Below are 26,132 nucleotides of genomic sequence, written 5' to 3'. Positions count from 1 at the left end.
CTCCTATCACTTAAGAGCACTAAATGGTCCCGCAGAGACCACAGGTTCACTTCCCAGCACCCACGTGGCAGTTCACAATCAACTCCAGTTTCAGAGGATCAGACTCCCTCTTGATCTCCTCTCACAAGTGGTGCACCTACATACGCATAGGCAAAACAATAAAAAAAAAAAAAAAGGTACATCTAAAAATCAAGTGTTTTCTCTTTTTTTTCTAAAGAAAACCAGCGAATCTAGAGGAGTAAACCACAACTCCCAGCATGCTCGGGGGCGTGGGGCAGCCGTTGCCACCCCGCCCCTTAGGACAACTTCCACTTCTACATTGCCTCAATCTTTCTAGCCACGACTGGTATTTCCGGCTACTCTACTGCTAAAGCTGGAATAAAGAGTGGAGAACTATCATGCCTTTCTTGGCCTTCACAGTCGGACGAGAACCGATGGAAAAAACAGAGCTTCATGATCTCACCTACAGCATTAATCCAAAGCCTCAACCCCAGCACCCACCCTCTAGTGGGCACTCATGCGCTGTAGCGAGCCAGCTAACCGCCCGTGCCTTGGCGCTTGCGCAGACATTCTGTCCGCACGCGGCCGGGAGCGGCCACGCTAGTGCGCAAGCGCTTGCGTTTCCCAGTCCTCCACATCATGCCCTCTCTATCAAACTTGCCTTGCCTTTCTTGCGTAGAGGGCGGGGCTAATACTGACGATTGGTCTATGTTTATGCCAATCAATGAGATGAGTTTAGTGATTGGCGGCACTTCAGAGGTTAGCAGGTTTCTGTGTCAGTCCTAAGGAGGCAGCGTTTTCTTCGCTGCTCTTCTCTCCAGAAGGTTCTGCCGATTCCCCCCGGCTCTGGATACTCGGCTCTGCATCGTGCCGCCATGATGGGCCACCGTCCAGTGCTCGTGCTCAGTGAGTTCAGGGAAGCGATGGCTCCCTCCGCCCCTCTCTCCCCAAGCTGGCCAGTGCTGCCCAGCTCCGTCCCGCCATGACTCGGCCCTCGTGCTTTCCAGTGGTCTTTTCGCCTTGGAAGCGCCTTCTCCACTTTTCTTCTCCTGCCTCTCCTGTCGCCTTCTTTTGACAAAATGACTTTCCATTCTCGGAGTCGCTAGTCTTTACGTGCGCTTCATCCCATTCGTGTTTGGTTCTTTAGTCGCCACCCTCCACGCCCCCGTGTCCTTAGAGCATGATTTCCGTGTAGATAGTAATAATGGTTCTTAACGGTAGGCCTTGCTTCGTATCCTCGGTCCATCCCTTAGTAGAGGCGTGACTCACGGCAGCTCGCCTGATTTATGCTTTAACATCAGTATTTAGCAGACTGTAGTAGTTCTTTAAAGAATTGTTAGTTAAGTTGGTAAGTATAGCTTCCTTGACCGGCAGATCGGAAGTGGCATCTTTTCAGTAGCGGTCATTCAGCAACCCTTGTTCTAAAATGACATTCCTTGCGTTCCTGATCATGGATGTGATCTTTCCCACCATCCAGTTAAGTTCTCCCAGATTCCCCTCCTGGTTTTCTTCTTTCCTCCTTAGGGAACGCCACTCATCTCAGTGAAGAAGTAAAGAGTACCAGTTCCTTGTCAGTTACCTGAGCTATTGAGAATAACTCAGTAAGCCAGGTTCAAAGTTAAACGTAGTAAAGAGGAAAACAGATTAGTATGGCCACACTGGGAGGAGAGACAAAGGAGCTCAGTGACACTACATAGACGGGTCCGTGAGGTTTTAAGCAGCAGGCCAGGGCTGGAGAGATGGCTCAGTGGTTAAGAGCACTGACGGCTCTTCTAGAGGTTCTGAGTTCACATGGTGTGACTCACAACCATCTGTAATGAGATCTGATACCCTCAGCTGGTATGTCTGAAGACAACTACAGTGTACTCATATTCATTTAATTAATTAATTAAATAGAAGTATCAAAAAAAAAAACAGGCCAGAGGTGTAAGAAGTCATTTTCTGCTTTAGTTTTCTGAGACAAGTTTACCTACGGGCTGGCTCTCAGGTTTTAGTCTTTTTCCTATTCTCTGATGAGATTCCTTGGAAGTTATCATCTGGGCCCACTGTGATTGATATTTTTTTGGTTTTGTCAATGTGTGTGGGTGTTTTACCTGAATGTATGTCTGTACACCTATGGAGGCCAGAAGAGGGCATCAACATCCCCTGGAACTGGAGTTAACAGGCAGTTGTGAGCCACCATGGGGGCTGGGAATTGAAGCTGAACCTTCCTTCCAGCCTCACAAGCAGACTTTCTTGGTCACTAATCTTTGAGACTCTGTGGCTCCTCTTCCCAGGGAGGTTGTAAGGAATATGCGCTCTTGAGAAAAATCAGTCCTACTGATGCCCATTCAAGGATCTCAAGATATGAATTGATGGAAATATGTAAGCATGCATACAAGAAAAGTACTGGTCAAGATTATGAGGTTGAAGCATTTTAGGTTCTCTCTTAATGTACCTGGTCTGTGTATTTTGCCTGCCTGTATGTCTGTGCCTGCATCAGATCTGGAACTGTAGTTATAGATTGTGAGCTGCCATGTTGGTGCTGGAAATAGAATCTGTTCTCTGCAAGAGCTTCCAAAGTTTTTTAACTACTGGACCATCTCTCCAGCCCCTAAAAGTACTTTTTGAGACTGGATTTCATTCTGTAGCGCTGGCTGGCCTGGAACTCACTTTATAGACCAAGTTGGTCTTCAGTTCACAGAAATCCATCTGCATCATCAGTGCTTAGATTAAAGGCATATGCTACCCATGCTCAGTCTTAAACAGTTGTAACTGACTTCTGGTTATGCACTGAAAACTTTGTACTTTTATTTTCAAAACTTGATAAATGGGGTTGGTAGTAGGATGGCTCAGCAGGTATAAATAAAAAAAAAACCTGCCACTAAGCCTAATACAGGAGGTCTTTTTGTTGTTGTTTTGTTTTGTATGTTTCATTTGAAGCAGGTTATCTATATAGACCAGGCTGGCTTTCAGGTCACAGAGATCCTCCAGATTCTGCTTTCTAAGTGATGGGGTCAAAGGCATACGCCACCATACCTGACTTGGATAACCAAGTTTAATCCCTGGCACCCATGTGATAGAAAATTAACTCCTGAAAGTTGTTTTCTGACCTCCTTGGTTGTGCCAAGCATTTGTACACCTGATTTATACATAAAAATGTAAACATTTTCAAGTTAGGAAATAAACTGACCGTGTCCACTGGGCTGCTGACATGTGTTTTGTCTCTTTTAGGTCAGAACACAAAGCGTGAGTCTGGAAGAAAAGTTCAATCTGGAAATATCAATGCTGCAAAGGTAGCACTTGTTTTAAGAGATAATAGCAGCTTGTTCTGACTGACTCCCCTAATACTTCTTTATTTGTAATAACAAACGTCTGTGGTTCTATACCTCATACAATTGGGCAAAGGAAAACTTGCTTTTCCAAGGCATTTACCTGATGGTGGTATAGGAAGGGAGTTTTTTGGTTTTAGAGTGTTTTGCCTCCATGCATGCATGTGTGTACCATGTGCATGCCTGGTGTACGAAAAGCCTAGAAGAGGTCAGATCCCCTGAAACTGGAGTTCCAGGACAGGCCGTGGTGGAAGTTACCCTGTGAGGGAAAGGACTTTAATCTAGGTCCATTTGTCTGGGTAGCCTAGAATTTGCTGTGTACACCGGGTCGTCCTTGAACTCAGGGATCTACTTTGCCTTTGTCTCCCAAGTCCTGGGACTAAAATCATGTGTCACCACTCTGAGGTCAGTAAATATATTTTTGAGTGAATGATTAGAAGACTTGATTTCATGTGGCCTAGAGGCCACTGTCAGTAAAAATATTAAAGCTGAACTCTTAGGACACTAAAACTGAATTAGACTCAGTGAACCTTTATTTGTTGTGTCTGAAATAGTTACCATTCTTGTTGTTAGGTGCCATTGTTAAACACTGGCTCTGCCTGGAGAGATGGCTCAACAGTTAACACTTGCTACTCTAATTCACTTGTTTTATGTGAGTACACTGTCACTGGCACTCTTCAGACACACCAGGAGAGGACATCTGATCCCATTACAGATGGTTGTGAGCCACCATGTGGTTGCTGGGAATTGAACTCAGGACCTCTAGAGCAGTAAGTGCTCTTAATTGCTGAGCCACCTCTACAGTACCAAGTACTTGCTACATTTGCAGAAGACATAGATTTGATTCCCTAACCTAGGTGGTAGCTCACAACCTCCTGTAACTCCACTTCCGGGGTCTCCAATGTGCTCTTCAGGCCTCTTTAGTCACCAGGCATGCATCTGGAGCACAAGCATGTATTCAAGCAAAACACTCATATCCATAAAAATGAATCTCTAAAACACTGGCTATGCACTGGGCATGGCAGAGCATGCCTCTAATGCTATCACTGAGAATTAGAAGCAGGGCTCCCCGAGTTCGAGGCCAGTCAGAGTTACCTAGGTAAACCGTTTAAAGCAAAAGTGGTTCTTTGAAACATTCACATTAGTCTTTGACTACTTCCTGTTTTGTGTTTCCTTACCAACAGACAATTGCAGACATCATCCGGACCTGCTTGGGACCTAAATCTATGATGAAGGTTGGACTATGTTTTATTGGAACTCAAACTCCATGTCCTATTTTCTTGTTATCTGTAATATGTTTGCTTTTTTCTTAGATGCTTTTGGACCCAATGGGAGGCATCGTGATGACCAATGATGGCAATGCCATTCTTCGAGAGGTGCGTTTGGTTTTGTTGTTTGGTTTGGTTTTGTGTTCTTACCTCCTTTTCTAACAGTTGTACAAATACCTCGAGCCTTTTCAGACCTTGGCATGGTGTTCAGTATGCCTCTAATCCCGGCACTTTTGGACCAGAGGTAGAAGTAGGATCATGAGTTCAAGATCATCCTGGGCTAAATAAATAACCCTGTCTGACACCCAAGGGTTATCAAGGCCTGGTGACAGTGTGCCTCTAATCTCAGTATTTAGGAGGTAAAGGTAGGAGGGATTTGAGATTAATTTTGCAGGTTCAAGGCCTCTGAGTACTGGGATTGTAGTAGGTTCAGAACATTATACCTGGCTAGTCTGCTTAAAAACAAACTCCAGACAGTGGTATATGCTGAGTGGTATCTCAGCATTAAGGCAGAAGAGTTGAGATTAGCCAGGCATTGGTGTCTCATGCCTTTAATCCCAGCTCTTGGGAGGCAGAGGCAGGCGGATTTCGAGTTCAAGGCCAGCCTGGTCTACAGAGTGAGTTCCAGGACAGCCAGGGCTACACAGAGAAACCCTGTCTTGAAAAACAAACAAACAAATAAATAACAAAAGAGTTGAGATTAGAGAACAGTCTGAGCTGTGTAGCAATAACTTGTCTCACAAAAGGAGGCTAGAAGATATACCTCTGTGGTTTTTTTTGTTTTGTTTTTGTTTTTGTTTTTTTGTTTTTTGGATTTGGTTTTTCTCGAGACAGGGTTTCTCTCCGTCAGAGGTTTTAGGCCTTGAAGTCTGTCTTCAGAGGACATAATTCAATCACTATGGTGTTTGTAGGACTAAACTGAAGAAGCTTTAAAGGTTGAGTTCTCAGTGACAGTTTTCCCCTCAAAAGTGATCTATCTGCTTAAGACACTGGGGGGCAGGGGAAGGCACTATGAGCCAGGATGTACCTTCTAGAGGTACATTTTCTGGTGGTTGTGAGCCCTCCAATAATAATAATAATAGAGCTAGGAACTGAACTTCAGTGGGTCCTCAGAAAGCAACAAGTGCTAATAACCACTGGGACAACTCTCCAGCCCTCGGGGTTTTTTGTTTTTTGAGATGGCTTGGAACTTGCTATGGAGGACCTTGAACTAGAATTTACACAGATCTACCAGCATCTACCTGACTCTTCTGGAAATTAAAAGGCCAGGGACTGGTTTTAATTTTAATTTAATCTGAGAGATATAATAAAACAAAGGGGTTAAGAGAGTACAATAACCACAATTTGTCCTCTGTCCTTAAAGGGCATGTTGTGGCATGTATGTAATCACATACAAACAAAAGACAAGTTTGGGAACTTTTTGTTTTGTTTTTTAAAGTCTTTGAGTACTCTTGATTCATTTTTCTTTCAGATTCAAGTCCAGCATCCTGCAGCAAAGTCCATGATTGAAATTAGCAGGACACAGGATGAAGAGGTTGGAGATGGGACCACATCAGTAATTATTCTTGGTAAGAGCAAAGTGGAAGACTGAAAAAAATAAATTAGGCCGGGCGGTGGTGGAGCATGCCTGTAAATCTCAGCACTCTGGGAGGCAGAGGCAGGAGGATTTCTGAATCCAAGGCCAACCTGGTCTACAGAGTGAGTTCCAGGACAGCCAGGGCTATACAGAGAAAAAAAAACAAATCCAAAATTAATTAATTAATTAATTAGATGCTTGGGAGGCAGAGGCAAGCAGATCTCTGAATTTGAGGCCAACCTGGTGTATAGAATGAGTTCCAGGACAGCCGGGGCTATACAGAGAAATCCTGTCTCCAAAAAAAAAAGATAGATTGATAGATAGATAGATAGATAGATAGATAGATAGATAGATAGATAGATAGATAGATAGATAGATAAGGGAGAAATGTGTTAGCCTGGTTATACAGAGAAACCCTGCCGTGTGGTGGTGGTGGTGCATGCCTTTAATCCCAGCACTTGGGAGGCAGAGACAGGCGTATCACTGAGTCGAGGCCAGCCTGGTCTACAGAGTGAGTTCCAGGAAAGCCAAGGCTACACAGAGAAACCCTGCCTCAAAAAAAACCAACCTCCCCCCCCCCAAAAAAAAAAGGCCAAATAAATAAATAAGAAAGAAAGAGAGAGAGAGAAAGAGAGAAAGAGATAAATATGTTGGTGGCACACCCTTTTATTCCAGCAGTAGACAGAGAAACCCTGTCTCCCAGGGGCGGTGGTGATGCACGCCTTTAATCCCAGCACTTGGGAGGCAGAGACAGGTGGATTTCTGAGTTCGAGGCCAGCCTAGTCTACAGAGTGAGTTCCAGGATAGCCAGAGCTACACCGAGAAACCCTGTCTCAAAAAAACAAAAAAAGAGAGAAGAAAAAAAGAACCCTGTCTCGAAAAAAGCCAAACAAACAAATAAATAAATAAATAAATAAATAAATAAATAAATAAATAAGAGATAAATATGTTAGCCTGGCGTGGTAGCACACACTTTTATTCCCAGCAGTAGGGAGACCAAGGCAGGTGAGTCTCTGAGTTAAGGACCAGCCTGGTCTGCAGTGTGAATTACGGGACAGCCAGGGCTACAACAGAGAAACCCAATCTCAAAACAAAAACAAAAGGTGTGTTCTAGAAATTTAAAATGTTGCCAGGTGGTGGTGGCGCACACCTTTAATTCTAGCATTTGTGAGACAGAGGCAGGCAGATTTAAAGTGTTTTTTGTAATGGGTGATAAGATTCATTCTGTAAATTTATCATAAACAAGTAGTTAATTCCAAGCTATTACTGATAGAGGCAATACAAGGTTAATAAGTTCCTCTGATCTCAACATTTTTATCAACATATATGTTGTTGTATGTGAATTGATTTTTTTTTCCTTTTAGAGTATTTGTTTTTAAGCAAGGCTCTTTTTATATAGAACCCTTAATAGATAAGATGAATTGTTAATAATCTAGTCATCTTAATAGATAAGATGAATTGTTATTTTTATATGCATATGAGGAGTTTATCTTTGGGGTGGTTTAGGTTTTATTCTAAATTTTGTGTGTGTGTGTGTGTGTGTGTGTGTGTGTGTGTGTGTGTGTGTCTATGTGTCTATGATGGTTGTTCTCAGGAATACAAATGCCCACAGAAGTCAGGGAGGGTATTAGGCCTCTTGAAACTGAAATTACACATGATTTTGAGCCACCTAATTTGGTTGCTGGGAGTGAGTTTAGACCCTCTGTAAGAGCAGTTAAGTGCTCTTAACCTCTGAGCCATCTCCAGCCCCATTTTTTGCAGAGAGCCTGGATCTGGTTTCTCAGCACCCACTATTCACTCACTGTGTCTGGTGAGTTTTGGCTACTCCACTTTGTACTCCAGCCACCCTCCTGGCAACTCTTTGGATTTGCAAATGAAAGGCATATACATTAGCTTATTGTTGAAATGCCTTAGCTAACTCAGTGACTGGGCACTCCTAAACATTCTCCTGCTACCCCAAACCCAGTGGCCTATGCAACTCTCCCGTCCCTGTGCACATCCCCCTCCCCCCCCCCCCCCCCCCACATACACAGGGTTTCTCTGTGTAGTCCTGGCTGTTCTAGAAGTCACTCTGTAGACCAGGCTGGCCTCAAACTCAGAAATCCGCCTGCCTCTGCATCCCAAGTGCTGGGATTACAGGTGTGTGCCACCACCACCTAGCTTCCTATGCAACTCTTAAGGGTCCTGCCCCGCCCTGTCTCCCTTTGCTCAGCCATTGGCTGCTGGCATATTTATTGACCTATTAAAAACCAACTGGGTACGTGGACCTTTAGCATGTAAATGCACAGATTCCTGATTGAGTCAAAGCATTAGAACCAGTCTCCCAAGAACAAACATCTGTAACTTGTTCCTGGGGTTCCCATGTCATTATGTCACCTCCCACAGGCATCAGGCATGCACGTGGTACACATACACACATACAGATAATAAAACACACATAAATCTGTATGTGTGTGTGTATTTTAAAAATTATTTCATTTATATGAGTATACTGTAGCTGTCTTCAGGCACCAGAAGAGAGCATCAGATCCCATTACAGATGGTTGTGAGCCACCATGTGGTTGCTGGGAATTGAACTCAGGACCACTGGAAGAGCAGTCAGTGCTCTTAACCACTGAGCCTTCTCTCCAGCCCCACATACATAAATCTAAAAAAAGGAAAAAAAAAAGATATATAGGTTAAATAAAGAGCTGAGTAAGATAAATAAGTTAGTATCTGTTGAGAACCAGCAGCCAAACAGTATCTCCAGGCTGGCCTTGAGTTCCTGTTCCTCCTGCCTCTGCCTCCTAGTGCTGGGGTTAGAGTGAGCTCTTTTCCTCTGTTTTGTTTTTAGTGACAGCAGTTTGGCTGTATCCTAATGTATTGTTTTATTTAATCTGTGTTTCCCCTTCATATTTTTTCTTTCTTGGGGAAATTATTTTCATTTTTCTTGGTTTTTGTTTTGTTTTTCAAGACAGGGTTTCTCTGTGTAGCCCTGGCTGTCCTGGAACTCACTCTGTAGACCAAGCTGGTCTCAAACTTAGAAATCCGCCTGCCTCTGCCTCTCAAGTGCTGGGATTAAAGGCGTCCACCACCACTGCCTGGCTTTCTTGGGAAATTAAAGTAGATGTTTAGTTAGAAAGTTAAAAAGAAAAGGGTATAAACCCTTAAGGTCAATCTTAAAATAGAATGTATCTAGTAAAGATGTTTTCTTTATGAATTGTTTATAGAAGTTGTAAAATGTCAATATTTACAGTCAAATACATGTCTTTAGTGAGATCAGTTTTAGGAAAAGATATTTTTTAGAAGCACAGGGAAATAAAGTTACTTTCATATCCTGGTACTTTGAAATGCATTGCTATAGTGCTTGTATCCTTTCTGCAGCGGGAGAAATGCTGTCTGTGGCTGAGCACTTCCTAGAGCAGCAGATGCACCCAACGGTGGTGATCAGCGCTTACCGCATGGCACTGGATGACATGGTCAGCACGCTGAAGAAAATCAGGTATGGGGCAGGACTGGACATGGGAAATGTGGAGGCTCAGATCGATCAACTGGACTGTTCTGAAGAAAAGAAAGGCAAGGGCATGGGTTGGTAGCCATTAGGGAGATTCCCAGCATCCACCTCTGCGTCCACCACACACCTGTGCACGCACATGCACAAGGTGCTTTCAATTCTGGCTTAATTTAGTGAGGAGAAAAGAGATCCAAGTAGAGGAGAGAGTCAAGACATTCTCATTTTAAAAAATAATTCACTGGGCGGTGGTGGTGCATGCCTGTAATCTCAGCACTTGGGAGGCAGAGGCAGGCGAATTTCTGAGTTCAAGGCCAGCCTGGTCTTACAGAGTGGGTTCCAGGATAGCCAGGGCTACACAGAGAAACCCTGTCTCGGGAAAAAAAAAAACAAAAAATAAAAAATAAATAAATCAATGTATCTAAATGTTAATAGGCATACCAATGACCTGAGTTCAAATACTTGGAACCTATGTAAAGGTAGGACTCCATAAGGTGTCCTCTGACCTTCCATGGGTGCTCTATGCACATACATAGCATACACACATACACTGATGTAGAGGGGGGAAAAGAGAGTCACCAAACATGTGCCTGTGATGTTTGGGAAGGTGGAAGCAGGAGGGTTCCTAGGGCTTGCTGGCTTTCTGTTGGAACTGGCAAACTGTAGGTTCATTGAGAACAAAATCTTTAAACGGTAATGTGGAGATACCCGATGTTGACCTGTGTGTGTCCTTTACTTACACAGCACATGCCCATTCCAAGAAAACTAATTTTGCTTTTGAGCTGTCTGCAAGTTTTCATCTTGGGTACTGCCGTAGAAAATGTATATAAGTGAGATACGTCTGTGTTCTTTGCATGAACGTAAGGTGTGAGATGGAGACAGGCAGTCATGTATGAGTATAGCTAATTCAGTGCTCTGTGCTGTGAGGGGGGGCACCCAGCAGGTTTCCATGCTGCTTGGATGTAGAGAACTGCTGATTCATTTATATTTACCTGGTGCTAATAATGCATAAAAGTGTATAAAAAGAGTATAAAAGTGGCCTTTAATCCCAGCGCTTGAAAGGCAGAGGCAGGCGGATTTCTGAGTTCGAGGCCAGCCTGGTCTTCGGAGTGAGTTCCAGGACAGCCAGGGCTACACAGAGAAACCCTGTCTTGAAAAAACTGGGGGGGGGGGGGGGAATATAAAAGTGCATGCCTTTAATCCCAGCAGTTAGGATGCAAAGAAAGACCCTGCATCAAAAAACAGAAAAGCCGGGTGTGGTGTTGCATGAAAGGCAGAGGCAGGTGGGTCTCTGAGTCTAAAGCCAGACTATGTAGTTCCAGGACAGCCAGAACTGCTTAGTGCAACCATGTCTCAAAACAGCAAAGAACAAATTCCATGGTGGGATTAAAAGCATATGCCACACTATCCCAGACCTACCCTCAAAATAATCACTTAAACTGTTTTTTAAGTTGCCCGTCCCCAGCAGGTCTAGAATAGCTTTATGTAGATTGAACAAAAAAAAAAACATATGCCTCCTGAATGCTAAAATCCTAACTTTTTTTTCCAAATGACCTGATTCCAGTTAGTGTTGCCCATATGGTTGCAGGGCCGGCAGCAGAAATGAACGATCCACCAGTGGTTACAACCCTAAAGAAAGTGACCCACCCTCCTCCTGCAGCAACTCCCAATAGCTCCTCAGCCAAGTGTTGGGTCATGCTGGGATTTTGACAGGCTTGATTTGAGGGAACCACAGCTGCTGTGAGTCATGAGTGCAGTGGCACTGTCTTGTCCACAGACAGCATTTCACATCCACCAGCGATTGCATTCTGACTGCCACCTGTTCTGAGACGTCCACAAGCCTTGGGTGGAGATCGATACAGATGACCAGTCTCTGTCTTGGGATAAAAAGACGCTTCTCTAACCAAGACTGAGCGTTAGACAAGGTCTGGACATAATCCATATCCTGCAATAGGGGTGTGCAGTGTCTTCAGTAATAGGTTATCCAGTTATGATAGACGATCAAGAACAGTGGCCATGGCTTCTGGTTTAGTGTCCTTCGGACTGTCCCTGATCCATAACTCATTGGGAATTACCCTGTGCCTGGTACAGATGTTTTCATATATTGGCTGTGTCAAGCAGCGTTGTTCACCCATGCAGGGTGCCCTCAAAAACACACCTCCCTTTTAAAGACTCTTTTTTTTTTTCTGTGAAGCCCTAACTCTTCTGGGACTTACTCTGTAGACCAGGCTGGCCTCAGAGATCCTCTGAGATCTCAGAGATCCTGCCTCTGCCTCCTGAGAGCTGGAATTAAAGATCTAAAGATGTATGCCACCATGCCCTGACCATCCATGCGTTCTCTTTGTTAGTCCGCCCATCGCTGCCTTCTCTGCCCCTCCCTCAACTCTCATCCACACTGAACTCTTAACTCCCCGTATTATTTCCTTTTACCTCATCCAGGACATTATGCGTGTTAGCCAAGCACTGTGCCACCAGGTTGCACCTCCAGTCCCAGAAGCTGTCCTTTTGAGAATGGGCTCATGCAGTACAGGTTGACCTGGAACTTACTGTGTAGCACTGAAGACAACCTTGAACTTTTTAGCCTCCCAAGAATTAGGCATTTAACACACCTGATGCTTTGGGGTTGAACCTGGGACTATTTTTTTTCCAAAATTGGGATCAGATCCATAATTCTCAGGCTGAAACTCCTGAGTCTCTTGTATCCCTGGCTACTTTTTTTTTTTTTAATCAAGCAGTAACTGCCTATCTAGAACACTTACCTTAAAGATTGATTGATTGATTGATTGATTTTATGTGAGTACATGGCAACTGTCTTCAGAAACACTAGAAGAGGGCATTAGATCCCATTACAGATGTGGTTGCTGGGAATTGGACTCAGGACCTCTGGAAGAGCAGTCAGTGCTCTTAATTGCTGAGCCATCTCTCCAGCCCCCTAGAACATTTTAGATGATGCTTTTGGAAGCTGTTGCCTCTTCCCTAAAATCTGTTTGGCCTTGTAAAGTATTTTAGGAATTTTAGCAGTATTTGAAACTTTAGCAGGATGTCATCTCACTTTAACCACCTCATTCTGCCTCTTGGCATGCTCGGAGGGTTGAATGAGTTATTGTGTCAAAATGTTTAATGTTCACTGCTATCTGGGTTTCTTTTTCCAGTACCCCTGTTGATGTGAACAACCGTGATATGATGTTGAACATCATCAATAGCTCTATTACTACAAAAGTCATCAGTCGGTGGTCCTCTTTGGCATGCAACATTGCACTAGATGCTGTTAAGACTGTGCAGTTTGAAGAGAATGGCAGAAAGGAAATTGACATCAAGAAGTATGCAAGGGTGGAAAAGGTAAGCTAGTCAGTCCGGTGTGTGCTTGAGCGTTAAGTATCTGGCATGGTCATTCCAATTCAGAGCAGGGTGTCCTTACTTAGGTAGAACTAGAAAGAACTGCACTAGAAACAAAAACCTAGGCATTTTTTTTGTTGTTGTTGTTGCCTTTACTACCTTCCATACACAGTGCTTACAAGGGTAAGGAAAGACATTGGTACGTCCATATCTATGCCTGTGGGTGTTAATTAGCCACTGGTGAGGATATTAATTTTACAGGTGCTGAGGTTGATAAAATGGCAGCTAAGAGCACTTACTGTTCATGTAGAGGGCTCAGCACCCACCTGGTGTCTCACAGCCATCCATAACTCCCATTCCAGAAAACCTGATTCCCTCTTGACCACTGAGGTCACCAGGTACACGTGTATTACACATACGTGCAGGCAAACCAGTTTGTTAGGGTTCTCTAGAGATCATAACTGATGAACATTAAAGAGAGGCTTTATTAGAGTGACTACTCCAAAAGTGGCTGTCACCTGCCAGAAAAATAAGATTCAGGTAGGGACTGGAGAGAATCAGGTTTTCTGTAAGAGTGCTGACTGCTCTTCTAGAGGTTCTGAGTTCAATTCCCAGCAACCACATAGTGGCTCACGGCCATCTATAATGGGATCTGATAGATTTTTTTTTTTTTTAAGATTCTGGTAGTCCTTCAGTACTCTAGGGTGGTTGTCTGAGCTGGTCTTCAATCTGCTTGGAATCCCAAAGAAGTAGACTCTGATGCCTCAGCAGCAGACCAGATGAGTTTGCCAGGGAGCAGGCAAGCAGCAAAGATCCTCGCCCTGTGTCCTTCTATGAGGGCTGCCACCAGAAGGTGTGGCCCAAATTTAGAGTGGGTCACTTTCTGACCTCAAATGATCCCATCAAGAAACTTCTTTCACATGTGTGCTATTTGCTTAGGGTTTAGTTAATTCCAGGGGTCAGTTAACAACCAAGATTGGCCATCACATACTCACTATAATAAAATTTGCTTGGGCAGTGATGGCACACCTTTAATTGTCAGGCTGAGGCAGGCGGGGTCTCTCTGAGTTTGATGTCACCCTGGTCTAACAAAGTGAGTTCCAGGACACCCAGGGCTGTACAAAGGCTTTCCTATTTTTACTAAATTAAAGATCAGGGTGTAGTAGTAGCTAGTGTAATATCTTAGAGTCAGCAGATGGAGCCCAACTCTAAAAATCTGTGGGAATAGCCTAATGATGGAAGTCTTTTTTTTAAAAAGACATTTATTATATGTATATGAATACACCATTGTTATCTTCAGACACACCAGTAGAGGGCATCTAGGTTCCATTACAGATGGCTGTGAGCCACCAAGTGATTGCTGGAATTGAACTCAGGACCTTGGGAAGAGCAGCCAGTGCTCTTAACCACTGAGCCATCTCTCTAGTCCCCCAAGTAGATCCTTTCAAATCTTTGTCAAGACAGTGATTTGTTTGTTTTTTTGAGACAGGGTTTTTCTGTGTAGCCCTGGCTGTCCTGGAGCTCACTCTGTAGACCAGGCTGGCCTCGAACTCAGAAATCCACCTGCCTCTGCCTCCCAAGTGCTGGGATTACAGGTGTGTGCAGCCACTGCCCGGCCCCTGGATCTCATCCTTCAGGTTGAGGGTCCTGGCCCAAGATTGGCCTAAGGAGCCAAAGGTTTGCAGCCCAGCTTGATGGTGAACAGCTCCTTTAATCCCAGTGTTTGGTAGATGCTCTTAGGTGGATCTTTGTGAGATGGAGGTTAGCCACAAGTGTGTAGAGAGAGTATGTCCCAGCACAGGAACAACAACATATTTGCAGCCTTCGTTTTGGTTCTCACTGTATTCCTAAAGGACCTGAGCTCACTGATGCTCAGGCTGCCCTAGAACTGATAGACAGCTCGTTACTTGTCTATTTAATTAGTTTGTCTTGAGCTTCGTGGAAGAGAGATACCTTGGACTTCTGGGAAAGAGGTGTATATGGGGACCGCCTTGAGGTGGGTTTGGCTTGTAGGCAGGGGAGCAGCAAGTGCTGTCTGATGGACCATCGGTCACGGTTATTAAGTCTCGGTTATTATTAAAGTATATTTTCCTTGCTCAGATACCTGGGGGCATCATTGAAGACTCATGCGTCTTACGTGGAGTTATGATCAATAAGGACGTGACCCATCCAAGAATGCGCCGCTATATTAAGAATCCTCGAATTGTGCTACTGGATTCTTCTCTGGAGTACAAGAAAGGAGAAAGCCAGGTAAGGTCCCTAGACTGGTTGGTTTTTTTTTTTTTTTCTTTTTCTTTGAGGCAGGTTCTCTTTACATAGCCCTGGCTGTTCTGGAACTAACTCACTATGCAGACTGGATTGGCCTCAGACTTATAACAAAGGTCCACCTGCCTCTGCTTACCAAGTGCTGGGATTGAAACGCATGTGCTGCCACCCCTGGCCTCCCAGCCTTTTTTTTTTTTGAAGTGGACTCTTGACTGCTAATATGAACAAGTGGCAGTAAAGTCACTTGTGTGCTGCCATTTACTGTTCTTTCTTTCTTGAACATAGTTTGATGTTACTTTGTTTTCCAAGTAAGGAGTCTGAAACCCAGGACTGAGGAAAAAGTGACAAAAATGAAGTAAATCTGTCCTGCATCTTTGAGACGTGCATATATAGATGCGTCCTGTCTCTGTGGGTGGATGAACGAGGCAGGAAGACCGGTTGGGTCAGAGCTAATCCAAACAAGGTTAATTCACTTTTTTCAATGTTTGACTTTGTCATATTTCAAACCGAGTTCCTTTGACTTCAGTTTGAAGATCTTATTTTTACAGGTTAGTCTAGGAAAGTTTGGACAGTGTTCCTGTGTAGCCTAGGTGGTCTCCAGCTCAGCTATGTCCAGACTAGCAATCTGCCTGCCTCTGCCTCCTGAGTGCTGGAATTACAGCATGACCACCTTTCTAATGCAGCAGCACCTGCAGTCTCTCAGTTCCTTTAACTTTACTGTTGACAGGACTTTACAGAGTGTAAGGACTTCCATGTTCTAAGCCAATGGATCCTATTAAAAATGTTTGGGAACCAGAATTCAGGTAGAAACGGTTGCTTACACCTGTAATCCCAACACTTATGAGGCTGAAAACGAGATCAGCCTGGGTTGAGTAAGACCCTATCCTAAAAATGCCAAAGTAGAAAGAAATTAAGATCTAAATTACTCATCCACACTAACTAATAAGACAAAAGGTCCAGCTCAGTGTAAAACACGTGAAGTTTTGACATTCAGATTCACATTTTCTGGAGTACACGAGAGGGCTGGGTAGAGGGAGCACAGTAACTGGGTGACATGTGACTCCTCATCAGCCTAGGGTTTTTTTGTTTTGTTTTGTTTTTTTGTTTTTTTCGAGACAGGGATTCTCTGTGTGGCCCTGGCTGTCCTGGAACTCACTCTGTAGACCAGGCTGGCCTCGAACTCAGAAATCAGCCTGCCTCTGCCTCCCAAGTGCTGAGATTAAAGGCATGCGCCACCATTGCCTGGCTTTTATTTTCATTTTTAAGTTAGGTTGTTGAGTGTGTGCCTAGACGTGCATGTGAAGGTCTGTGGGGAACTGCCGTATGTGTCTGTGGGTGCGGGTTAGTTGGATCCCCTGGAGCTGGAATTCCAGGCAGCTGTGAGTGCTGCTCCTGACTGCTGAGCTGCCATGGACCACCCCAGCCGGGGATGGGGGTCCCTGGGATGGGGGTCCTCGAGGTAAGGATTCAGCAGTGACAAACAGAAACAGAGGCAGTTTGAACCTGAGTATATTCTGCAGCTCTCAAGTAGGGGATTTTATGCATAGAGAAACAGGTGTTACAACACTGAAAAGCTGTGTTCCATGAAGCAGTACAGTAGAACGGACATTGCAATAATCATTTGGCACAGCAAAGTACAAAATCATTCAAGTATTACAACTTCAAAAAGATGTATTCAATGAAGCAGCCAGGTAGAATGGATATTATTATGATCATTTGATACATCAAAATACAAAAATCATCTAAAACTAGTGGCAAATTTAAAAAAAATTTTATGATCAGTTACTATTTAACTTCTAGTTCCTGCTCTTCTATAACTCTTCAAAGCATAAATTTATAAACTGTTTTAATTCTTTTATATTTGAGGCCTTCTTAACCAATATACCAAAACCTTCCGGTGGCACACGTGCAGCCATTTATTATTGTTGGGAAAGTGTTACCGATATTATCTTATACATGACTTATAAAGTAAAGCGCTGGTTCTCCTGGAGGTGAAGTCATAAATTAGAAAAGGAATAGGAAACTTAAGACAGATAAGTTGCCAAGAGAACTATGGCTCAATAATTTTTCTCCGGCGAAGAGTTCCATAGCTAGTTCCAGGAGTCCTCCCTCTGTTGAGCTCTATCGCCTCAGTCTGTGGAACTTGTCATACAGATCCGACTGGAGGTGGTGTGGCCATGAGCCATCTCTACAGCTTCAGTCGGCCTTTTCTTCATTTACAGACTGACATTGAGATTACACGAGAGGAGGATTTCACCCGCATCCTGCAAATGGAAGAAGAGTACATCCAACAGTTGTGTGAGGATATTATCCAACTGAAACCTGACGTGGTCATCACAGAAAAGGGAATCTCAGGTAGGGCCCCGTTTGTTTTTCAAGTCTTTGAGGTAGACAAGGGTGAGTGGTGGGGTTTGGTTTGACCCTGGGGTTAGCAAAGACAGCTGTGTGTTTTAAATACTTTGAGGATAGAACCAGTTCAGAGGCCAGTAGTTCGGGTGTCTAGCTGACACGTCTACTCTTGAATTTCAGATTTAGCTCAGCACTACCTCATGCGGGCCAATGTCACAGCCATCCGCAGAGTCCGGAAAACAGACAATAACCGCATTGCTAGGTACGTAAGCCACTTAAAGGTAGTTTTTCATTTTATTTTAGCTTTGCAGTATATTCATTACCTGAAATAGTGCAGAATGCAGTAACTACTTATCAAAAAGTTCTGTTCTCTCAGAACTTTTGATTCGGTGGTAAAAATAATCTGTTTGTTTTCTGGTTTGGTTTGGTTTGTTTTTTTGAGAAAAACTCTTGCTCTGTATCCGTCAGTGACCTGCATCACTGCAGACCAGGCCGACCTGGGTTTGCAGCGGTCCTCCCGCCTCTCCAGTCCTAGGCTTTCAGGTAGTAGAGCACTCAGGGCTGGTGACCTGGACTGACTGGCTCAGCATGTAGCAGAAGCGTGGTGTCTCTGACAGTGGCTCCTCTGTCCATTTCAGTGCGCTGATGTCTACCTTCAGGGCATCTGTTTCTAGTGCTAGTTTATTATGGCCTATAACTCCAACACTAGGGCCATAAAGGTAGGAGAATCAGTTCACAAGGGATCCTTAGAGGCCAGTTGGGCTATGTGAGACCTTGTCTTAAAATTTGTCTATGAGTGCAAGTGACCAAGGCTGCCAAAAGAGGGCATCTGTCTGTTAACAGGTATTTGTGAAACAAATAATGTAGGTGCTGGGAATTAGCTACTGTCCTCCAAAAGAGTACTCTTGACAATTGAGTTATCTTTTCGGTCAGTCCCCCATCTTTTTACAGCTGGCAGAAGTAATTGTACCTTTGGAGGCAAAAATGAGCTATTTGAATTTAAGGGCAGCCTGATCTACATAGTTAGTTCTAGAGCAGAAACTGTCAAAAAATACCAACAAAACTTTTATTAAAACAGAAAAGGCTTGGGGCTGGAGAGGTAGATGGCTAACAACCATCTGTAATGAGATCTGACGCCCTCTTTTGGTGTGTCTAATGATAGCTACAGTGTACTTACATATAATAATAAATAAATCTTTAGGGGAAAGAAAGAGCACTGACTGCTTTTCAGGTGAAGTCCTGAGTTCAATTCCCAGCACATGGTGGCTCATAGCCATTTGTAATGGGATCTGATGTCCTCTTCTGGCCTGCAGGTGTACATACAGACAGCACTTATACATTAAAAAACACACAAGTAAATTTTATTTAAAAAGAAAAATTGACCCTGGATGTGGTGGCATGTACCTTTGATCCCAGCCCTAAGGAGGTAAAGGCAGACTGATTTCTTGAGTTTGAGACCAGCCTAGTCTATAGAGCAAGTTCCAAGATAGCCAGGGCTGTTTAAAAAAAAAAAATCCTGTCTCAAAAACCCAAAAAGTAAAACTTGAGGATGGGAGTAGTTGAAATGTCTCAGGGTATAGAGACATTTGCCTCCAAGCTCAACCACCTAAATTCAATCCCTGGGATTAATGTCAGTAGAGAACCCCCAACTCAACGTGTGTGCCCCACAACTAAACATAATGAGTTACGACTAAATGAGGGACTGTGTTGCACTCACCAGTTTTGCAGAGGCTCAGTGAGAAAGCAGTGTGATGGTGTGCACATAACCTCCTGCCTCGGAGGGCTAAGACAGGAGGGTCTTCGTGAGCTTGAGGACAGCTTCTGTTGTGTAGTAAGCTAAAGGCAGCCTGAAATAAAGGTTAAAACCATGGTGGGCCAGGCAGTCCCAGGGTGACTCCTGTAAAGACAGGCACTGCCAACTTGCCATAAAAGCCTGAGGAACTGAATTTGATCCCCAGATCCTTGTAAAGGTAGAGGGAGAGAACAGAGTCCACAAAACTAGCCTCTGCTTCCCATGTGTGCACCCTGATCGTCGTGTGTGTCTGTAGTGTGTGTGTGTTTCTTTCCTTGAGCTGGCTTAGCAGTGCCCACCTGTCACCCCATCACTGGGTACACCAAAGCAAGAGGCTGTCAAGAGCCGAAGGCCATTTTCAGTTACACAGGGAGTTTCCAGATAGCCTGAGCTACATGGGGCATCCCAAAACAAAACAACCACTCAGGACGCAGTCTTAGCACTGTAGAAGACTAAGGGAAGAGGATTAATTACCTTAAGTAATCTTGAAGTCAACCTTGGCGAATTACTTCCAGGCCATCTTTTAGAACTGAAAGAGACTGTCTCCAAAAAGGGAGGTGGGGAGTCTAATGGTTCTGACACCTGAGTTTGATCCCTGGGACCCGACCCACAAGGTGAATAGAACTGCCTCTCACAAGTTGTCTTCTGTGCACATGCACGCGTGCACACACAAAGTAAATGCAGTTTTAAAAAGCCAACCTTTTGGGTTACTTCTCATCGCTAAACAAATATTTGAAAAAAAAGTTCATTTTGGCTCACAGTTGGGAAAGATTCCAGTCTTTTGTTGGTTGATTTTGATCCTGAAAACCTTTCTATTGGTCCAAAGTCATAAAGACTTTATCACTCCAGTAGAACTGCCAAAGGGAACAAGACATTGGAATGTGGGGCGCTTTGGGAGGTGGTTGATATCCCAGCTCTATCACCTACCAGGCACATAGCTCAGTTCAAGTGAGTTCTGTGTCTGCTTGCTCCAGAATGGTTCTAGGCATGCATATGTATACTTAGTTTTTGTCCTTGTTCCCATAAGTTTACATGAAGGATGACATGATATCCATGTAGGCTGGGCCTAGGGAGTACTAGGGAGACAAAGAAGGGGGACTTTCTTGAGTTTAAGGTCGACCTGCCACACAAAGTGAGTTTCAGAGTAGCCAAGGCTACATAGAAACCCTGTCTCCAAAGACCAAAAAAAAAAAAGAAAAAGAAATGCTATCCTGAGCTAGGTGTAGTGCCTTAGGCCTTTAATTCTAGCACAGACAGGCGGATGGATCTCTGAGCCTAGGGTACCATCTACATAGTAGCTCCAGGATAGCCAAGCCTACATAGAGGGATTCTGTCTCAATAAGCAAGAAATGGAAGGAGGAGGGAATAAAACCTGCTTGGTACTAGTAGACATATGTGATCTTTGCACTTGGAAGGAAGAGTCAACAGGATGAGACGTTAGAAACCAAACTGGAGCTGGGCAGTGGTGGCGCACATCTTTAATCCTAGCACTTGGGAGGCAGAGGCAGGTGGATTTCTGAGGCCAGCTTGGTCTACAGAGTGAGTTCCAGGACAGCCAGAGCTACACAGAAAAACCCTGTCTCCAAAAAAGAAAAAGAAAAAAGGAAAAAGAAAGAAAAAAAACAAACTGGATTGAGACTATCCCAAAAGAAAACTTTTAACATTTGTCATTGGATCATGTTTATAATCTGGACTGTCAGGAATTCAAAGCTGTACTTAAATCCACAATCCTCCTGCCTCGGCCTCCTAAGCTAGAATAGTAGATGTGTACCCCAAGTTTTTCTCAGGCTTCCTTGATTTTGGAATCTTTTAGTATAGTGTTTTTTTTATTACACTTACAAGGGATACATGCATGTGCCACACTGCACACCAGAGGTTAGACGATGACTTTCTGGAGTGTTCTGGTGCCTTTTCTTTGGTTCTGGGTTGTCTGGTTAGGGTTTTATTCCTGTGAAGAGATACCATGACCAAGATAACTTATAAAGGACAACATTTAATTGGGGGTGGCTCAAAATTTTAGAGGTTCTGTTCATTATCACCACGGTGGGAGAATTGCAGTCTTGGCAGACTCGGTGCTCTAGAAGTTGCTGAGGGTTCCGAAGGTAGTGAGCTCACCCCACAGTGACACACTTCTTCCACAGGAATATAGCTATTTTGACAAGGACACACTTCCTAATACTGTCACTCCCTTTGGGCTTAGGATTCAAATATATGAGTATGGGGGCCAGACCTGTTCACTACACTACATGGGTATGGAACTCGGCCTCAGGCTCGTGTGGCAAGCATGGCCCCTGCTGAGCCACCCCATGGCCCTCTTATAATTCTACTTATTGGCATTCAGACTCAATTGAGTTATGTGTGGGAATTCATTGTCCAGATTTTATTATCTAAGAATTACACTTGAATCCAGCTATGATTGGTTGCCGTGTGTATATATAATTTTATTACTAAAGCCAAATTTAAGAAGCTTGGCCTGTATGCATTTAAAGCCTTCCTGCCAGTCAGTTCAGACTTCTGACCACAGAGTGTAGACCACTAGATGGGTAAAAACATCTGAAGTCACAACCTCTCCATCTTCTCCTTCCAATAGAGCCTGTGGGGCACGGATAGTCAGCCGACCCGAGGAACTGAGAGAAGAGGATGTTGGTACAGGGGCAGGCTTACTGGAGATCAAGAAGATTGGAGATGAGTACTTTACATTCATCACTGACTGCAAAGACCCAAAGGCCTGCACCATTCTTCTTAGAGGAGCCAGCAAAGAGATACTCTCGGTGAGTGAGCCTTGGCAGTGTGACCAAGTGTGACGTTACTCCACCCTGGAATTGTCAGCTTTTCAGCACAGTAACAAATTTAATGTGTCGACTTTAAAAGAAAAAGATGTATTTTAGCAGCTTTTCTTTTCAGTCCATGCTACATTGGCCTGTGGCTACATGTCTACATAGATGTCTCCATAGATGTGTGAAGGAGCAGAATCACTCACATGATGGTGAAGAGGATAATGGGAGCACTGAGTGCCGGGTTCTGCCCACATAGGCGTGGCAGTGAATCAGAAAGATGGATTGTTCTGCATACAGAGTCTGGGGCCACACTCAGCTTAAAGGAGAGAGGAATTGAAGATGGGCTCCATGTAGAAATAGCTGTGTGTTGGTAGCCTAGTATGGCAGCTGAGGCAGAAAGGTCATACAAGTTTGAAAGTGTGGAGGTACAGGGGCAGGCTTATTGGAAATCAATAAGCCTGTCTTTAAAAAGTAAAATCACAAGCCGGGCTGTCGTGGTGATGTCTTTGGTCTCAGCACTGGGAGGCGGCAGGGAGTGGGGAAAGCAGAGACAGGCAGACCTCTTTGAGGCCCAGGCCAGCCAGAACTATATAGCAGTATCCTGTCTCAGAACTACCACAAGGGCTGGAGAGATGGCTCAGAGTTTAAGAGCACTGCCTGCTCTTCCAAAGGTTCTGAGTTCACTTCCCAGCAACCACATGGTGGCTCACAACCATCTGTAATGGGGTCTGATGTTCTCTCTGGTGTCTGAAGATAAGAGACAGTGTACTCACATACATAAAATAATATATATTTTATATATAACATAAAATAATAAATACAAAAAATAAATAATTTTTTAAAAAGATTCCAAACATAAAAACAGGCCAGAAAATTGTAGTGAATGCCTCTAATCCCAGCATTCTGGAGACAGAGTCAGGCAGCTCTCTGAATTTAAAGCAAGCCTGCTCTACCAAGAGTTGTGGCCAGCAGAGGATATATCGGGAGACCTTGTCTCAAAACAAAATGGAAACAGTTGGAATGGGAGAGAGAGGCTCAGTGGTGAGATCACTTGTTGATCTTCCAGGGAATCCTGTTCTCCACAGGGACCAAACACACACATGGTTCTCATAAACTCATGGGGACACAAACAAAATAAGTATATCTTTAGAAAATAAGAAGAGAATAAGCAATGACAAAGGCTGTCTGTGGTGTTACTACTCCTTTAATCTCAACACTCAGGAAGTAGAAACAGGTGGATCTTTGTGGATTTGTTCCAGGCCAGCAAGGGTGTGTGTGTGTGTTACAGGATCTCACTTTGGTGGCTCAGTGTGACTTCATATGGGTGGCAGCCCATATGTACTCATTGTGGCTCCCGTTAAACCATAGACCCCAGCATTACTGCTCCTCCCTTTGTCTGTTCTCCCTCTACTATCCGAGTCCTAGGAATTGGTCATAGGTGATCCGGCTTGTTCGCAAGAGCCTTGAACAGCTAAGCCAATGCCGAAGCAGCCCATTTAACTTGAAACTATAACCCTATCCCTACTCCCAATGGGAGTGATTTTTTTTCTTTCCAGGATACGTAGCTGGTAAGCAAAGGACAGTTTGCAATACACCTACAGTCTGGTGGATGGCACTAGGAAGGGAGGGAGAAATGCAGTTTGTTTCTTGATGGTACAGTACATAAAGACCGAACCTCATGGTTGAGTGTAACATCCCCTGACCCTCCTACCGGGCCCCTCCGGTGCTCACATTCCTGGGTTAGAATGTGACTATCACTCTGCCACTCACAGAGGGCTCCCAGGTGCCCTCTTTTTGTGGTTTGCTAAAAGCTTGACAGTCAGAAAATCCTTTGCCTCTGATGTCTCAGCTCTCTGAATCACTGAGCTGACGGTGCCATGTCTCTGTTTCCCCAAGGAAGTTGAACGCAACCTCCAGGATGCCATGCAAGTGTGCCGCAACGTTCTGCTGGACCCTCAGCTGGTGCCTGGTGGTGGCGCCTCTGAGATGGCTGTGGCCCATGCCTTGACAGAAAAATCTAAGGCCATGACTGGTGTGGAACAGTGGCCATATAGAGCTGTGGCCCAGGCCTTAGAAGTCATCCCTCGGACCCTGATCCAGAACTGTGGGGCCAGCACCATTCGTCTGCTGACCTCCCTCCGGGTGAGTTCTTGTCTACGCTCATGCTTTGCCTAGGTAGGGCAAGCTGTTTTTACAAAACCTAAGGTGAAAAAAAATGGTTTTTTGACTGTCCGTGTTCACACTCATAAGTGCACATACACTTATGTTTGTGCACACATTTGCATAGGTGTGGTTGTGTGTGTAGACCAGAAGTCCACCTTCTGTGTCCTTCCTCAGCAGACGTCAGCCTTGACTTTGCCATGAGCTTTTCTTTTAGCTCATTTCTCAGAATCTGTAGTCGTCCTTGTTAGCTATCAGGTTTCAGTGGTTTGGTTTTGTCTGTTCTCTGACAGAGTGTGCTTTATTGTACTCTCCCTACTTGTGTCTATCCTACCTGCAGGCCAAGCACACACAGGAGGGCTGTGAGACCTGGGGTGTGAATGGCGAGACTGGCACCTTGGTGGACATGAAAGAGCTGGGTATTTGGGAGCCATTGGCTGTGAAGCTACAAACATACAAAACAGCCGTGGAGGTAAGACACCATATGTTGTTTCCGTCCAGATAACCAGCCTCGCCTCTGTTCCGTGTCTAAAAGGAAGGGCCACGTATTCCCCAAAGATCTCCCAAGGAATTCCTTTCCCTACTGACATTTAGCTTCCACAGCACAGTGTAACCAGGGACTAGTTATAGTCCTTGCTTAGGTAGAACTTCTTTGTTCCTTTGAGACTCTGAAAAGGAAGATTCCAGATAAAATGGTAATTCTGTGGGAGGAGCTGGGAGAAAGCTAAAAGGAAACAGTGTCTTTCCCTCCTCTGCTGACCTGTTTTTCTCTCAGACTGCAGTTCTGCTTCTGCGGATTGATGACATTGTCTCTGGCCACAAGAAGAAGGGTGATGACCAGAACCGGCAGAGCAGTGCTCCAGATGCTGGCCAGGAGTGAGTGCTGGCAAGGTGACTTCGATGCACAGAACCAGCAGTCTCCCTCTCCTGAGCCAGAGCTCCAGGAGCACTGTGGACATCTTTGTTTGCAAGGGATCAGGTTGAGGGCAGCCCCCAGTCTGTCCCATCTCGGTTTGCAAAACGCACTGACACGTATCTCTTCTATTGTAAGCTTTCCATTTAGTTTGCTTCCAATGATTAAATCTAAGTCATTTGAGACCGTTGTCATGTGTTTTTCAACCTTGGGTCACATCTCTACCTCCTAGCAATGCAAGAGGAGGTGGAAAACCTTACTAGGAACAAAGGAGACAAGTGAAGTTACTATTTGCTCACGCAAGCACACATGCTTTTTTTTTTCTTTCTTTTTTTAAGGCAAGGTCTCACTTGTGTAGACCTGGGTGTGGTTCTGCTGCCTGCCTCTGCCTCCAGGGTGCTCTGAATGCTCCACCACACCTGGCTTGGGCTGGTTTTTTAATCAAGCTAATCCACACACTCCCTCCTGCTTATTCTGTCTACACTAACCGTCACAGCCAGTAGGAGGCTAGCCTGTGCTGCATTTGTCTCAAAGACAAAATATATACAGAGCCGGTGGGGTTGTTCAGTGGGCAGAAGTGCTTGCAATTAAAGCAAAGACATTCATTCAGTCCTCAGTTCCTATAGTGGATGGAAAAGGCAAAGAGGTTCCCAAAAGTTGTCCACATTGACCTCAGTAGCCCCAGTGGGGCATGTGCACCTACGTTCACAGACATCACACTAAAGCCTGGGAGCAAGGGATCCCAGCTTTCAGGAAGCTGAGGTGGGGTTCTCCTGGGTCAAAGGCCAGACTGGACTACAAAGAAGTGTGCTGTCTCAGTGCAGAAGAGCTTTTGCTCTCCCAGACAAGCAAGTTCAATTCCTAGCATCTGCATTTGGTAGCTCATTGTTAACTC

General features: G+C 44.5%; 1 protein-coding gene across 1 annotated transcript; it reads left to right on the top strand.

Annotated features, from left to right (window-relative positions):
* The first annotated feature begins 758 nt into the window (after window positions 1–758).
* Window positions 759–25,420, top strand: Cct3 (chaperonin containing TCP1 subunit 3). The gene is made up of 14 exons (XM_052180148.1): window positions 759–906; window positions 3,214–3,275; window positions 4,496–4,546; window positions 4,625–4,687; window positions 6,051–6,147; window positions 9,519–9,636; window positions 12,798–12,984; window positions 15,082–15,231; window positions 17,469–17,601; window positions 17,776–17,857; window positions 21,978–22,158; window positions 24,061–24,306; window positions 24,665–24,796; window positions 25,100–25,420. The coding sequence occupies exons 1-14, from the start codon at window positions 876–878 to the stop codon at window positions 25,202–25,204; spliced, it is 1,638 nt and encodes a 545-aa protein (XP_052036108.1). The 5' UTR covers window positions 759–875; the 3' UTR covers window positions 25,205–25,420.
* The last annotated feature ends 712 nt before the right edge of the window (window positions 25,421–26,132 follow it).

This window comes from Apodemus sylvaticus, chromosome 4, assembly GCF_947179515.1.
Source record: "Apodemus sylvaticus chromosome 4, mApoSyl1.1, whole genome shotgun sequence".
Classification (NCBI taxonomy): domain Eukaryota; kingdom Metazoa; phylum Chordata; class Mammalia; order Rodentia; family Muridae; genus Apodemus; species Apodemus sylvaticus.
This window is presented reverse-complemented; position numbering and strand designations above follow the sequence as displayed.

Coding starts and splice junctions, on each gene's coding strand:
- Cct3 (XM_052180148.1), top strand. CDS start 876: ATGATGGGCCACCGTCCAGTGCTCGTGCTCA. Junction 4,688..6,050: donor GCAATGCCATTCTTCGAGAG/GTGCGTTTGGTT, acceptor TTTTTCTTTCAG/ATTCAAGTCCAGCATCCTGC. Junction 6,148..9,518: donor CACATCAGTAATTATTCTTG/GTAAGAGCAAAG, acceptor TCCTTTCTGCAG/CGGGAGAAATGCTGTCTGTG.